General features: G+C 36.0%; 1 protein-coding gene across 7 annotated transcripts in view; it reads right to left on the bottom strand.

The window, feature by feature from the left end:
- The window catches only part of DLC1 (DLC1 Rho GTPase activating protein), a 409505-nt gene that overhangs the window by 193672 nt on the left and 198730 nt on the right, over nt 1-17103 (bottom strand). For all 7 annotated transcript variants that reach the window (XR_008665666.1, XR_008665667.1, XM_055334964.1 and 4 more), the window contains one exon: nt 11370-11403. Coding sequence is in view for 5 of the 7 variants with exons in the window: in XM_055334964.1 (XP_055190939.1) it covers nt 11370-11403 (34 nt within the window). In the remaining 2 variants the exon portion in view is untranslated. The remainder of the gene's footprint in view (nt 1-11369; nt 11404-17103) is intronic.

Below are 17103 nucleotides of genomic sequence, written 5' to 3'. Positions count from 1 at the left end.
TCTGCGGTTATTTTTCAAAACTAAACTTACATTGTAGATGGGAATGCTTTTGGAATGCCTGAAGATATTTGTATGTGTGTCAGAATTTCTCCATTTGGAAAGACATTTATCACATCTCTATATCACAGTCCTCTTGTCTGCATCACAAAAAGGCCAGGGTGCTGCCTGCATGTGAGGATGAGGGGTCACTGTTCTGTTTATGTTCTGTTGTCCTGGACCATCTGGGGGGATGGTTCTTGATTAGCTGCAGAATGATGAGTGCCATCTCAGTGTCAGGGTCACAAGTTAGACAGAGATGACTTTTTTAAAGGCCCCCAAATTTGGAGCTCAAAAATATTACAAAATGATGAAAGTTTCTGTATATAAAAAACAAGCCAGCTTCCCACTTCACTATAGTTATAAAAGAAGAAAAGCCTCATGTTCCTCTTTGAGTCATCTGGCTGATATTTCTTTGAAAAAAATGAAAGCTAATGTCTTTATCATTGTAGCTAGAATATAGCCATTAGGGTCTCAGGGGAAGAAACATCACTGAAATACCCACTATGTGGGTAATTTTTTTAAATTAAAAAATACTAAGTCATAGAATATAGATATATCTAGGAGAATTCTGATTTTTTTCTCATAAAGATACTTTATTTAAAAAAATGTACCAAGTGTCTCCCCCTCCCGATTATTTGTTTATTTTTCCTTCTTTTGGTTTTACAATGTTAGCTATTATTATTTAATATCTTACTGTGTTTAGTGGAATGGGAGAATGTGATATAGTCTTTTGAACGTACTAAATTGTTGAGGGTATCAGCACTTGACTCAAACACATTACAATGCAAATTAAAAACCAAATGGCATGTTCAGGATAAAGTTGAGTGGTTTTTTTTTTTTATTATTATTTACTTAGGATAGTCACAGAGAGAGAGAGAGAGGCAGAGACACAGGCAGAGGGAGAAGCAGGCTTCATGCACCGGGAGCCCGACGTGGGATTCGATCCCGGGTCTCCAGGATCGCGCCCTGGGCCAAAGGCAGGCGCCAAACCGCTGCGCCACCCAGGGATCCCAAGTTGAGCGGTTTTAAAAAGGAGATAATTTATTTGGTCAGGAGGAAAGAGAAAATCCATGAATCTCATAAATACAAGATAAAATGGTGCTGATGTAGGTGAGTATAGCTAAAAGAGCTAGGAAAGGTTCTATGGGTTGCAGGTAATTATGAAGTAGTAAGATAGCTCTGTAGACTAAAAAGGCAGTATAGCTGTGAAAAGTTAAAATTTTATTGGACATTCACTATATACTTAGTTGATGGTAGGTCTTATAGATTAAAACTAAACAAAAATATGTGATGGCTTTTCATTGAGGCTGCTTATAGCATATTTTAGGGGACGGGACACATATGTAAGAAGTAGAGAATGATGTAAGACATTGGGTAAAATTAAATAATAGACAATTTTTGATACTAATTGTACATGCAATCTGAATTTGAAGAAAGATGTCTAATTATCTGAGTGTAAGGAACTAATTCATGTTCAGTCCAACTAAAAGCCTGAGGAGGCATGAGAATACAGAAATATTCTGCAGATCTGTGGGACATAGACCTTCTAAGAATTGAAGCTGACACCTAGGGAGTCATCTGGAATGAAAGGAGCTACTTTTTTCATTTCTTTCTCTAGTTTGCGTTGTTCTGCACTTCTCTGTCTTAGCCCAACTCTGCCATTATTCTGCTCTTTTTTGCAAGGTGGTTTCCTCTGTTACTTTATCTCATAGTCCATGTGAACTTTTCACCAAAACACCTATTGTAGGTTGACTATTTCTTCAGCTCATAATTTAACAGAGAGAGAGAGAAGAGAGGCAGAAAGACAGAAAGAGATTGTCCATTGGTCTACCCATCTCTTCTCTGACCTTGAGTCAAGTGTGTCCCTCCCCAACCCCTACTTGCCTGTCTCTTGTACAGTGGACTTTGCATGAGTTAGGATAGGTGGTCACATGGACCTAGGATGTTCCTTGTGACCTAGGAGCAGTGAAACTTGTCTGATTCAAAGGAAGAATTAATTGAAGAGTAGAGCAGTCAGAGGAGGCGTGGTGGAAAAAGTGGCACTCAAATGAGTCCTTAAAGGAAAAGTATGGTTTGGAGAAAAAGAATAGAAGAGTATTTTGGGGGCAGTAAACTTTGGAAGCAAAGGCATAAGGACAGGAATATGTAGATCATATAAATTATGTGAATTCATACTTTCGTTAGATCATTGGAGGTGGAAAAATGGTGATATTAGGCATAAAGAGGTAGATAAAACATCAGCTTTGGAGCCCAAGGGATTCATGGACCGTGTAGCTTAGTATTAGGAGGGTCTATCTCTCTTCTCAGAAACTACATGTTAGGTACAAAATAAATAACAGCTGTTGTAATGCATATATTGAGTGGTAGTATTTTTCATTTGAAAACCTGAAGAAATTCCACAGGAAAGAAATGAAGTAATTGAAATCAATGACTAAGAGAATAGAATTACTTTTTGCCTAAAGACAAAAATGTAAGTGGAGTGTGCAATTATTTTATGATTAATGAGTTTTTAAAAAGTGTTTACACTAAGAATGTATTAAATAAGCTCTTTAAACTGAGGTATATCTATATAATGAAGTATTACTTAGTTGCTAAAAAGAAATGAGCTGTCAAATAATGAAAAGGCATGAAGGAACCTTAAATGATACTAAGTGAAAGACACCAACTGAAAAGCCTACATGCTGTACCATTGTAGTATCACACAGAATAGTTTCCCTGTCCCCTAAATCCTCTGTGCTTCATCAGTTCATGCCTCCCTACCCGCAACCCCTGATCTTTTAACCATATCCATAGCTTTGCCCTTAAAAGAATGTCATATGTTTGAACTCTACTTTCCACTAAATTTTTCTGTGAATCTAAAATTATTCCCTCCAAAACAGTTTATTTATTAAAATAAACCCTTTTAAGTGTACAGTGCTATACTTAATGACTTTTAACAAGATGTTTAAGACTATTGGAGGCAATGCTGAGACAAAGAAATCACTCAACACACAATGACAACCCACGTATCATTAAACATGAAAATGGCATTATTTCAAAAAGTAGGAAATTAATATGAGCAGAAGTTGTCATAGAAGACTTTATGGTGAAGGTGAGACCTAAATGAGACCTTGGGAGCCGAGGGAGTTAATTTCTGAAAGGAAACAGGAGGATCAAAGGTCAAGTTATGTAGAAGCAAATTTAGGCAAAAAGTGTTGCTACCATGGTTACAGCGGAAGGTACATGTTAGAAGAGGATGGGAGATAAGGTTAGGAAGGAAGGCCAGGGTCAGATCATGGAAAAATTTGTTCATCAGCCTGAGGAGTCTTGGCATTTAACCACTACATACAGCATAGTAGTTAGGAGCATGCATTCTAGTCTGTGTTGCTTGCTTTGAGTCTTGCATTGAACAAAGTGTGACTTTGGGTATTTTAGGAAACCTCTGAGTCTCAGGTTCCTCATCTCTATAATGTGGAAAATAGTAACACTTAACCTTATAAGGTTGCTAGAGGATTTATTGAGTTCATATATATAAAGTGCTCAGAAAAGTGCAGGCAGAGTAAACACTTGCTATTATCATTTATTCAACCATTCATTTAACAAACGTTAAGTCAAAAACCTTCTAGGAGGCTGAGATTACACTGATGCAGAGAAAATGTAGGAGATCAGAGCACAGTGGGGAAAACATTTGGGTAAATATATCCAAGAAGACCATAGACTTAAAACGGCAGATAAACTAAAGTGAAAACTGTACTATTATCCTCTTTGTATTTGCTTAAATCCATAAGAAAGAATTGATTATTATATTAAGAAGTTTATAACATTAGCAGTTGGGAGTCACTGGAATGTGTCTTCTGGTTAGAAAGATCTTAAAGCCAAAGCCAAAACCACATTGTGATGGGCAAGCAAGGGCTTTGGGAGATCATTTTGCTTAAATTTGACTTGTAGAATTTATAAGATCTCTTTTACCTGATTACAGTAATCAGGACAAAATACTTTCTTAAATCCATGGTCCATTCTGACATAGCCAAACTTGTGTTCTGCACAGCCTTCATACAACAAAATGGTCACCAGCCTTATCTTGGGCATCAATAAATTTGTTATGGTTGTTAATAACTAACTATCTTGGATTTCCTACTTAAGATAAACCATGTCTCAAAATCATATTTTTAGTTTATAATAGAAATGCTTATAAATCCATCTGTAAGATGATCTTAAACTTTTGTCCATAGAGAAACAAATCGAAGTCCTTCAAATCAAGGGAGGTTCAACAAAAAAAGGAAAGCAAAGTCCTACCAGTAGAGTTTGTAGGCCACTTCATACTCAGAAGGTCGAAGTAATACTTTGCCATATTTACCTTTCCAAAGTCAGTGGACCTCTTTGAAGAAAGCAGAGTCAATGTACAGTTATCTTGTGAGTATATATTTGTGTATATATTCGTATTATTAATAAAAGTAACTGAAGTGCAAATTGTGCATTGCAAACTGTATAAAGATAAAATTTGAGAGCATCTAAAAATGATCAGATATAATTTTCAAACTAAATGAAAGTTCTTCTATTGCTCTATAAAATACAACTAATGCAAAGGGGCCTTTTAATAAATTATTCTTCAGGGAAGATCAGAAATGACTAATTTTTCTAGGGATAAAAAAAGTCAATGTCAATTAAAATACCAAAATGAAAAATTGTGTCATTAGCCTGGACTGGTAGTTCCTAGCTACTCCTTCACAGTCCTGATAGCCATTCTTTCAAGGGATAAAGTAGGGAGCAAAATATGCACAAGACTTTTTGGAGGAAGAAATTTTAAGTTCATCAAATGTGGAAAGTTATTGTTATTGATAAGCTGGAGATTAACGTAGCGCCTGGAGGAGTTGCTGGGTATGTCAAATAAATAGATTGATTCAATCTTTCTTGGGCATCTGCTTGTGCAAGGATACTACACTGGATGTGGGGTGACAAACATGAAATCGAGGGGTTTAGGCCTTTAAGAGCTTACAGTGTGATATGGAAGATAATTCATGAACAGAAATACATCACAAGTATCACTATATGCCATAGAAAGATATAGCTGCCTTTGGCTATAGAGACCTGGGGAAGACCATGCCAAGTAGAAGAAAAATGGTTCAAATTGGAACTCATTAAAGAGAATTATCATGTACTCGTGTCACTTGAAATATGATTGGGTAGAAAAGGAAATATGTTTGATTGGTTCTGGTGATACAGTAGATTTATTTTCCTACCTGGTAATAAATGAAATACCAACAGAACATTTAGAAGCAGATTCAGAAAGTTATTTGTATTGAAAAATATCCTATGAATTCAAGATTTTTGGCATTTAAGAATAGCTTACTTATATTTTTCATGAATTCCTTGATACCTGAAAGCTAATGTGCTTCCTCTCAACAGCCCAGTCGACCACAGCCAACTTTTCATGGATTAGTTTACATTAGGTTTCAGAGAAACTGAGAGGTTATGTGTGGGCATACCCTAAATTCCTTCCTCATAAAAAAGCAGGCAAGCAGAAACCATAATACTAAGAAAAGTGAAGCAAGTGAGTATTTATAAGCTACTAGTATAAAAATAATGAAATTCATTTTTGGAGAGTGAAAGGGAATAAAGAATTTGGAATGTTGGCCAAAGCCCTGCCCGGTCAGATAAAGACAATTTTCAGATCCTGCCGAACTCCCCCCCCCCTTTTTTTTCTGTCGAACCCTTTTAAACAGCTTGGGGTCTTTACAGTCCCAGAAAATGCTTCACTTAGAATAGAATGATACGATTTTGCTTTTGGCTCTAGGAGTATTATGCATATGGAGTAAAGCATTTGCTGATTTTTTTTGAAAAAAGGATTTTATTTATTTGCTTATTTACCAAACATCCAGGAACTACCCTAACATCGGGCATAGGGAGTATGAGTTGAATAAAACAAAATTCTGTCTTCCAAGGTGCTTACAGCCTAGTGAGTGAGACAGCACTAAAACAAATGTGATCTAGAGATATGACATAGAGCAGTCTTTCAAAGGAAAACTCTGAAATACAGCAGACCTATTTTTATTCTTTCATTAAATCTCAATATCAGTAGATATTGAAACATGACTTAGAGTGGAATACATCACAGGGATGAGTCTGTATCAAGCAATGATAGTGAGATTGGAAAGGGGAGCACATCTTTGCATTTTAGCTCTTTTCTGCTGTTGTTGTTGTCTGTATTCCCCTTCTCAGTGATCAAAGGCAGTCAAGAAAATTAATACCAAAAGGCACCAAATCTGGGCTTTGTTATTGGTATGTTTACAAGAACTTGGAATGAAATTATGAAAAACCCTGATTTTTTCCCCCTCACATATTTGTCACAAAGAAGTGTTTGATTTCTATGTTCTGCCTTAGTAGCCACAACACAGAGTTTAGAGAGACTGTGAATCTGTTATATGCTTCTGAAAGCTATCTTTCACGAGTGTTTCAGGCTACAATTATTCATTATCTTGATTTTAACATTTTCTTGCCAATGAACTAACCTAGAGGCAGGAATACAAACATTCTAAGAAAAATGACAACCAAAGTCACATTCTAAGTCATTTTTCTCAATGGTGCCCTTTACATATTTGTGTGGGATAGATCCCCAAATAACACCATTAATTAATTATCCAGTTGAAATATTTGGCAGTTGTGGGGGTAGTAGGAGTACTGGGGGGTAGGGGCAGTTAAATAAATTTTTAGAACCATATCAACATTAAATCATCAAGATTGAAGCTAAAGCATCTTTGTAATTATAATTTATTGGTTAGCATGTATTTACAGAACACTCACTATGTGCTTATTAGCTGTTTTAATTATAGGGCACACAAAGACAATATTCCTTTTCTAGGAAAGTTCATGGCCTAGAGATGAGGACATACAACAAAGCAAGATGATAAAGATTGCTGTAACAAACCTATAGAGATTTCTAGGAGCACAGAAAAATCAATGACTAACTCTGCCTGGGAAATCATTAAGGAGATATAATAAATTTGGATCTAATATTGGATCTAATAAAACAAGTATAATTTTAAAGATATGCAAGGCAAAAAATTTGCCATATTTGGCCAATAATTATGGTCTATTTTCCAGAGCTGCCATGCATTCTGACAAAATTTGCAAGGTGTTCTGTGATTTCATTTTAGAATGAGAGATTTCATATTACTCAATATTACTACTTTTCAAATATGCTCAGAGAGTCATATTTTGGTGACTAAAAATGCAATGCTAATTTTCTAATTTATATACATCTATAGAGGGTGATTCTAAATCATAAATGTAAAAATTTTTTCTCCCATGCAATTAAATGAAACTATATTCACTGAAGATGAAGAGAAACATGGTCCATATCCTCTTTTCCCCCAGAATAAACCATTTCTCTCTTTCTCTATCTCTGCCTATCATCCATATTTTTTGAAAGGTGATTGCATGATCCAGGCAAAAGTAGAAACTTGATACTAATGGAAAAGTTTCTATAACTGAATGAAGTGGCTAAAGTAGGAAGAACAAACCAGCAAACCAACACAAGAGAAGAGAAATAAGAGAAAATACTGGTAGATATATTGGAGAGACTCCTAGCAGAAAACAGATGGTATATTGGGTAAACTGAGGAAAGCTTGGTAACAGAACTATTTATAAAGATTAGGGAAGCCAGAAGGGCAAGAGGAGAATGATTTTCAGCACCTGCTAAGTTGGGTGGAAAGGGTCACCTAAGAGAAGCCAGCAGTGATTCCTTGGGAAAGAGATGGGAACTAACTACCCAACCTCACAGTCCCACTGTCATGCCCTGCCTTATTTTCCTCCCAGTTGCCTCCAGCTCCTCATTGGTGAAATAGGGAAGATAAAAAGGTGGGCAGCCCACTGATTCTGTCCACACTAGTCAAGCCTCCAGGGCACAGAGCTGGGAAGAAGTAGTGGATCTCAGTGACAAAAGGGCATATCTAGTATGATAAATTATACTACTACCAGATTACAAATGGCCAGGTATCATGCAGGAAGTTTGACCTTAGCCTGTGGAGAGCAGGGAGACAAAGAATATGTTCAGGCAGGAATTGATATGACCAGGTGGTGCTTTTCAAACATTACTCTGGTGACCATTAGAGAGTGGACTGATGTAATGACAGGTCGAGGCAGGGAAAGCAGTTCTGGTTGCTGTTGTGAAAGTCCAGTGGGAAGTGGAGGGCTCCATTAATGCAATGGCAGGGAGAAGGGATGATGGTTGATTAGAAGGCAGTGTTGACAGCATTGTGTACAGGGGGTGAGGGAGTGAGGATGGGAGCTGGGAAGATAGGATCCAATTACCCCGGGATTAGGGATGCAGTGGATAATGTAGTCATAGGAAGAGAGGATGCAGGGTATACATTTCTCATGGACTAATTGTTTGTGAAAACTGAAGATTATCTGTTCACAAGAGAGAATTTCACCCTAATAGAGACAGGACTTTCTAATGAGAGGTTAAAATACGACCAACTCTGCCTATGCTATGATAACTTCTGTCTGAATTAACTTACTCAGAGGCTTACAGAGAAAGTGATCTCTTTTTTCCACATGGACGGCTGCTTAACTGTTAATTGGTGCCCCGAGGAAGCATTTAAGAGCTCTTAGAGCAGACATGGGCAGCAGTAACACAGCTAGATTCTATTTGGCTTGTACACATGGTAGTTATAAGCACAACCAATTATCATAAAAAACAGCTACCATTTTTTAGGGCCTATTTTGTGCCAAGCATTGTTGCCTTACAACAACAACATGGCAGCTTCTTTATTTATACTCTAGAAATGAGAAAATGAGGAGGTTAAGTAACTTGCTTAAGGCCACACAGATAGGAAGCAGATGTGCTAGAGAATATACCAAAGGCATTGGGCCCATTCTTTAGGGGCATACAGTTGCTGGTGGCATGAGGGAGGTTATATGAAAATACTATATGTTGGATATGATTATACATTACTATGTGATTATGATTTTTTAAAGCAAATTAATTGGATTCTATTTCAGATCATGAGAATGTACATTTTAATACTTTGATTCTTTTTCTGGGAACTTTCTGAATAAGGTGGTTTAAGAAATTCTCAATTTAGAAGAAGAAAAGGTAGATGCTCGGCTAATGGATTATTCTTGACTAGAGATTGAGTTCCTTCAGGACAAGGAACATGCCTTATTGGTAAACTGCTTCCTTGATATAACCTAATAAGATGCCTAGAATATGTTGCTGTTCAATACGTATATTTCTGGAATAACGAACCAATGGGAGGCTCTTTCAAAGTGCTTCTCCTTGGAAATTTTTGTCATCACAAGGTGGAAGATGAGCAGCAGGATTAATTCCACCAGGATGTATTTATATAGCAACATGAATCAGAATAGAAGATGTCTACTTAAAGCATACACAGAAACAACCACACAACTGTATCTCAAGAATTATTAATGGAATGTACCCAAAATGATTTTTTTTAGAGCTTCACAAGGCCTGGTGGGATTGGTTCCAGTTGGCTTGGATGAGAGGTCACACAGATTAAAAATAGACTTTCTTAATATGGAACAATAGGCTACATTCATTTAACAAGACAGAAAAAAAAATAACAGGCCTTAGGGGCGGGAATGAAGCTTAATCCTATTTAAGAGCTCAATTAACCCTCAGAAGATTGAGTAGGTACTCTCTCTTCATTGCCACTCTTCTGTCTTGCAGAGCTTAAAATCCAAGATTCATAAAGAGGAATAAAGAGATTCATATTTGTATATAATACTGAAAATATTTTAAATAGGGTCATAATAAAGTTTAGAAATATAAGAATTAGTTTGCTTAGTCTGTTATGGTCCTTTAAAACTTGAAATAAGTCATATTCTGTTTTAATTGTCACAAAATATTCAAACACAAGCCTTTATCTTGACACATAAATTCACTGATTTAAAAAAAATCATTTCTTTCTTATACTATCAAACAAAATTACATTTCCTTCTAAGCTAATCAGTACATTCTTAAGAAATCCATATCAAACTCCATGGTGGAGTACATTCTATCACTCTAATGATTTAATACACAGAAGCCAGGTTCTATTCAAATCAGTCCATCTGGGTTAAGCATCTGAGACCTGGGTAGGTCATTTGTATCAACTGGTAGATCCTACTTTCAAAGAGATTCCATCTCTTTGAATGGAATTTATCAGCTTTTTTCATTCATGCCCCATCATTATAGAAATGACCCAAATAGAGCATTGAAAAGTAACAATGTCTTGTTTTTGTTTCTTGCAGTTGAATTATGATAAAATGCGGTAGTTACATTATAGTTACACTTTTTGTTTAGTTAGTTCTTTGTTTTTATAAACATATCTTTAAAATATTTGAGAAGCTTGAAAAATTGAAGGTCTTCTCCCTATCAAACGGAAATCATTTAAAGATATCTCTGCTCTCCATTCCCCCAAGCAGTAGCATTTCCATCCCTTCTTCCCCTTCCCCACCAGCCAAAAATTCACATCTTAATTTTCTCCTTGGGGTATGAAAGAATTTGCTGACGTTCTGGAATAAGATGACAGCTTTGCTCTGTTATATACTTTGTTTAAATTGCAGCTACTCTTGGAAATTACAGAGAATGTCACAACCCAAGATAAAGCATGACTTTGGCTAAGTTTCTTTCTCTTTGTGATGCAAATGTTACTTAACCATTTATTTCTGGTCCCAACTAGACAGTGAATACATCTATTTATGGTATTAGAGCACTGGGACTATAATTGGGATTCAGTTACTACATGCTACTAATCCATATAATACCACTGCCTTGTTAAATTGAACAGTTTTTCTCTTGAACTGACACAAGATGCCAGTTCAATATTTTTCTTCTGTTCTGAAGGCTACTTTTCAACATATTAAAGAAATCAGACAAAGCCTAAACATGAGAGAAAAGTTTAGCTCATAGAAGCATATAAACTATGAAAACTTTTGTGTGAAAACCACCTAGCAGTGAAAGTAAGATCACTGAACTAGAAAGAGAATATTCTCCATATAAAAATCATCTAAAACTAATGTTTTAATCATTAAGTTTGATGGGTAAAGTCATTTAAATCATGTCATTTTTTTAGATGACACTATAAACTTTTAATGCAGCTCTTAAAAATCACAAATATCTAATTTCTAAGTTCTATGTTTCAAAATCAAAGGATTTTTTTAAAAGCACCTGAAACCACCAATCCAAGTCTAATTTTTTGCATTTCCATGTTTCTCATCAGTCCCTATTAATCTCCCATGATACTGCTAAATAGCTATATACACTTTTGATATTTAATGAAATGTCTACACGAAGATGGAATTTTATTCTAGAATATGATGTAAAACATAACCAAATGTCCACTTACCAGCCTTTTCCTTGTCTGAAATGCCTGGAATAGTCTGAAAAAAAAAAAAAAGAAGCCACAGAATTGTTATTATTAGAAAGAAACACCAAAACATTATCAGGAACAAAATGAACTACCATAAATGGAACAAAAATTAAATAGAACCCAAGAGTAGAAAAATGAGTGGGCACAAAAACTGAACATTTTTCCATAGAAAGTATACAAATGGGGGATCCCTGGGTGGCGCAGCAGTTTGGCGCCTGCCTTTGGCCCAGGGCGCGATTCTGGAGACCCAGGATCGAATCCCACGTCGGGCTCCCGGTGCATGGAGCCTGCTTCTCCCTCTGCCTATGTCTCTGCCTCGCTCTCTCTCTCTCTCTCTCTCTGTGTGTGTGTGTGACTATCATAAAATAAATAAAAATTTAAAAAAAAATTGAAAGTACACAAATGGCCAATAGGGGCATGAAGAGGTGCTCAACATCACTAATCATCAGGGAAATGTAGATTAAAATCACAATGAGATATTACCTCCCAACTGTTAAAATAGTAATTAAGAAAAAGTCACAAAATAAGTGTTGGCAAGGGTATGAAGGAAAGGAAACCCTTGTGCACTGTTGGTGGGAGTGTAAACTGCACAGCCATTGTGGAAAACAGCATGAAATTTCCTCAAAAAAAAAAAAAAATAGAACTACTGTATGATCCAGCAACCAAACTTCTGGTTATATACCCATAGGAAATGAAAAGAGGGTATCAAAGAGATAGCTGTGCTTGCATATTCATTGCAGCATTGTTGAGAGAAGCCAAGATATGGTAACAGCCTAAATAAATGTCCTTCAATGAGTGAATGCATAAAGAAGATGTGGTATATACACAATAGAATATTATTCAGGAATGAGAAAGAAGAAAATCTTGCCATTTGCAATCACATAAACCTTGAGGGCATTATGCTAAGTGAAATAAGCCAGACAGAGAAAGACAAATGCTGTATGGTATCCTTTATATGTGGAATGTAAAAAAAAAAAAAAAAAAAAAAAGAAAGAAAAAAAGAAAAAGTGAAACTTCTAGAATCAGAGTAGAAATGTTGTGAGGGTCTGGAGAAATAAGAAAGATTTGGTAAAAGGGTATATAAACTTTCAGTTGTAAGATGAACAAGGACTGAGGATCAAATGTATAACGTGACTATAGTTAATAACACTGTACTGTATAATTAAAATTTGCTATGAGAGTAGAACTTGTGTTTTTACAAAAAAAAAAAGATGAGAAGTGATGAATGTGGTAATTAAGTGGAAATCCTTTCACAATGTATATGTATTCCAATTTTGTGATATAAAACTTTAAATATCTTACAATTTTGTCAATTATACCTCAATAAAGCTAAAAAGAAAAGTAAAAGAAAAATGAAAGTTGAGGAACTATCAGGAATGTTATCAGACGCAGGTACAATAATTGTTAATCATGTAATTATTTTCTTCCCTGAAAACACATATTAACCCTAAAAACATATTGGCAATAAATGAAACCAAAGACATTCTTTGAATTTGGGTAGAATTTTTTAGTTCAATTTCTTTGTCCTGTTTTGGAAGACAGAAAAAGTAAATTGGTGAGTTTCTGGGCATTTCAAATCTCTGCCCTATCTCTTTGAGGCTCAGATTCCTCCTTTATTAGATGGGGTACGGGTCTACTTCTTAAGGTTGCTTAAAGGACCAACTGTGGTAGCTTTGATAAAGCATTTGAAGTCTTCAGGAAAAGGTAACTGCTGTTACTATTTGTTTCTATGGGCTCTAGGCCAATGGGTCAAGTTCTAGAAGTTCCATTCCCAGCAACTATCATCTATCACTACCATTGTTTAAAAATTAGAGTTCAGGAGATGTTTTCAAAAGAGTTTAACGTATAAATGTCTAGTTCTACTAGTTCTACTCTCAGTGGATATTCCAAAACAAATTAAGGAAGTTGAACTTCTGTTTCCCATTCACCTGAGTTATTCATGTATACAATATCATGCACATGAGAGTATTAACTTGTATTGGAAGACTTCAATACATCTGAGCCACTGGGATTTGATACCTTCTACCTAAAACCACTGACCAAACAAAATATCTATAACTGACATGTCTTCTTCTCTTTAGGGACAAAGTCCTCATAATTGGGGTAAGAAAAGTAGGCTTAAATGGATAATTAATTTTGTTGTACATGCATGTATGTGCATGTGTGTGTGTGTGTGTGTGTGTGTGTGAAAGAGAGAGACAGAGAGAGAGAAAGGGAGGGAGGAAGAGAGAGGAAATTTCACATGCACCTAGGTTGCAGATAAGCCTATAGAAATAGAATAACATCAATCTTCATTTCCAGAAATATCAAATATCAAGATACCTATGTCTTTGTGAGATATTGATTACTGCTGAGACCCTGACCTTTGGAACTTAGGGAATTTGGAGGTTGATACAATTTCCAAATAAGGGGCAAATATCTCTCTGGGTAAAAATAGAGGGGGCTTTTATTTTGGCAATATTAATCTATAGTGAAAGTATATTTTGACTCAATCTCTACATTTAGCTGTTTACTTCTTGTTCTCTGAGTGTGAATGCTGACTCTGCATCCTGGCAAATGTGCACCTGTGAGGAAGAGTATCAGGTGAGTACATGGCAGGGTGGAAAGTCATGTCCAGAGACCAGGACATTGAAGGGATTGCATAGGCTCTAGGTATCTCCTTCAGCATCCTTTCATTTATAGCTGGGTCATCTATTTTTTCTTTCCTTCAGGAAGAACTGCTCTGATTCTACAGTTTAGAAAAGCTGTTTCCCCCTTTACAGAAAAATTACCACACAGTGTTAGTGATATTTCTTTACTTCTTATGTATCTTTTTTGAGAGGGGTTTAAAAATAAACTTACATTTGGGGCGCCTGGGTGGCTCAGTCAGTTGAGCATCTGGCCCTTGATTTTGGCTGAGGTCATGGTCTCAGGGCTGTGATATTGAGAGCCCCCAACAGACTCCAGGCTGAACATGAAGACTTTTAGGATTCTCTCTCTCCTTCCCCCCAACCTCCCTCTTGTGTGCATTCTCTCTCTCTCTCTCTCTCTCTCTCTCTCAAAAAAAAAAAAAAGGACTTAAATTCACACTGTGTGTTATATTTTAAGCTTAGCCCCTAGATTTCCTCCCTGCCTGGAGATGAGGTCTTTCAGATTAAATTTTCTCTTCTGTGACCAGTAAATAATAAAACAAAGCCAAAACCCTTCCATTGAGAAGACTGTAAATGTTGGTAAAGGTTGGTGATAAGCAGTTAAAAGATGTTCATGGAGAAAGTGCCTCAGAAAAAAATAGAAAATATTTACTAGGTTCTGAATATGTACAAGGTACAGTTTTCAGCTTTCGCCTGCATAAACTCACTGAATCCTTAGAATAACCAATGGAGTCCTGGAAAGGGAAGTAACTTATGTGAGGCCACAGTCAGTGATGGAAGCCAGGACACAACCATTGGCATGCTGGCCTCTGAGGTCACTAACACTAGTTTGAAAATACTAATTAGAGTCTTTTTAAAACAAAGGAGAAGAAAAATTTGGAGAGATTCCATGATAAAATATTGACTGAGATCACAAAATATCTGTGCAGGAATATCTGTATGAGGTATTTATAAATTATCTAAATAAGCTATCTCTTCTTATAAAAAAAGGCATTTTAAGATGAATTGAATGTCTTGCCCCAAATCACAAGTTGACTAGCAACAAGTCTTTTCCATATTTTGTTCTATTTGATTACAAAGTGTATAGCCAAACACATATAAGTAAATATTTAATAAAAATGTTAAACAATGAGTTGTACTACAAAACAAAAATATTTTAGCCTCCACGGAGCCAGTGCCTATTACTTTAGAATATCATTATATTCTGTATGATGCTTTAAGCCTCCAAGGCTCACTTTCATGAAATAATTGCATGATGTGGAGGTAGGAGAGTCTAAGTTTAATGCACCCAGAATTTTATAACTGCTCTTTCAAAGTAAAACCACACAGTCAACAGCTGAATGTCTCTCAGCTGGTTTATCTTTGTTTTGTTTTTGTTGTTTTTTTTTTTTTTTTGGTTTATCTTTGAATTTGAAGGAGAGTTGTCTCTCTAGAAAAGTGTTATAAGTAAATTTTTAAAATGCTGACACTTCATTTTAAATTAATTAAAGCTATATGTTGATTTCTAAATTACATGCCTTACATTATCCTATGTATAGAAACTCTTGGCCAAGTGTTCCTTCCTTGTGGAATACAAGTTGTGGAATGCAACTGGAAGTTTCTTCCAGTTGAAGAAAATACATGAAAGACAGGACAGTTCCATACAGTGGATGCTCAATGGCAAGGATTAGCATCATCACTGATGTGACATCAAAAGAAGTGAGAAGACAGTAGATAAGTAGAACTACCCACGTAGAAATGGAATGGTTTTCTTGGGCACTGAACCCTTCGGAAGGAGTATTGGTCTAAAGATTGGTCTTTTGCCTTTGACTTCAGAGAAGAGGCATGGCTGGATTTGGGCTTCAGGTCTTTTTTTTTTTTTTTAAGATTTTATTTATTCATGAGAGACACACACAGAGAGGCAGAGACATAGGCAGAAGGAGAAGCAGGCTCCCCACAAGGAGCTTGATGCAGGACTCAAGAATCCTGGGATCATGACCTAAGCCAAAGGCAGATGCTCAACCACTGAGCCACTCAGGTGCCCTGGGCTTCAGATCTTGAGGTTCCATAGTGTTATATCTATTTCCGTGCTTGAAACAAAACAGTCCATGCAAGGTGGCTGTATAGTCTGGTACACAGTAGGTTTCATCAAACATTTGTGGAATTAAAGAACCAAACACATATCCATATATACAGTTTAAGAAACATGTATGACTATTGCTTATGAGAAAGCTCCTATAAAAAGCATATTTTTGAATTCATTAGGGGTTTTTGTTAATAGTTACCATATGTTTCATTTGAACTGTATCCTCAGGAAGTGATTTAACATTTCTGGCAATAAAGCAATTAAATAGGATTTTCCTGCTGCCCATATGGGTTCGCTGTAACTTCATATTTTCTTCTCTTATTTCTTAATGGAACAAAGGGAAGTCTACTAATAACTTCCAAATGAGAGAAAAACACCATTCGTGTGTTGTTATTCTTCTTTGCAATATTCAAATGATAGGATAACAATCTTATATATATTTTTTAATGGCTGTACTGACCCTCCAGTAGTTCCCTACAAGTCAAGATTTTCATTTGTGTTGATCTGTGAAGGTGTTTTATAATTGAATTTTAAAAAGCCATCAAAGAGAAAGCATTTTAGGAAAGGGGGAGTAAATAATTTTCTTTCTCTTAATGAGGTCTTTTAAAGCTGTGTGTGGGAGCTTAGACTGTGTGTGTGTCTGTTTATGTTTTTGACGTGAAACATGGTTACGGGAAATGCTGGTTTTGACATGCCTTCCGGAAATGTTGTAGACATATGTTGATTCTTTCGGTCTGCTGCTAGAATGACTTTCTACACTTACAGGAGGGACCTCAGTTGGACACCTTTTAAGAACTTAAACCAAGTACACAGAAGCTGCTAACACGCAGTCACATAAGTAATAGATGTCATATCTGGCTTCATTTTTGTACAATGGCAATTTATTGATCTAATTTCTTCTTGATGATTTCAGTTGGAAATGGAGTATGATTTTTCTTCTTTAATGTGCTATTTTCATAATATGCCATGTCCCTCACTTATGTAAGTTATTTCTCTCTTAGTTCTTTGGAATCAG

Source organism: Nyctereutes procyonoides, unplaced genomic scaffold, assembly GCF_905146905.1.
Source record: "Nyctereutes procyonoides isolate TBG_1078 unplaced genomic scaffold, NYPRO_anot_genome, whole genome shotgun sequence".
Lineage (NCBI taxonomy): Eukaryota > Metazoa > Chordata > Mammalia > Carnivora > Canidae > Nyctereutes > Nyctereutes procyonoides.
The sequence above is the reverse complement of the archived record's forward strand: the minus strand, read 5'-3'. Positions and strand labels throughout refer to the sequence as shown.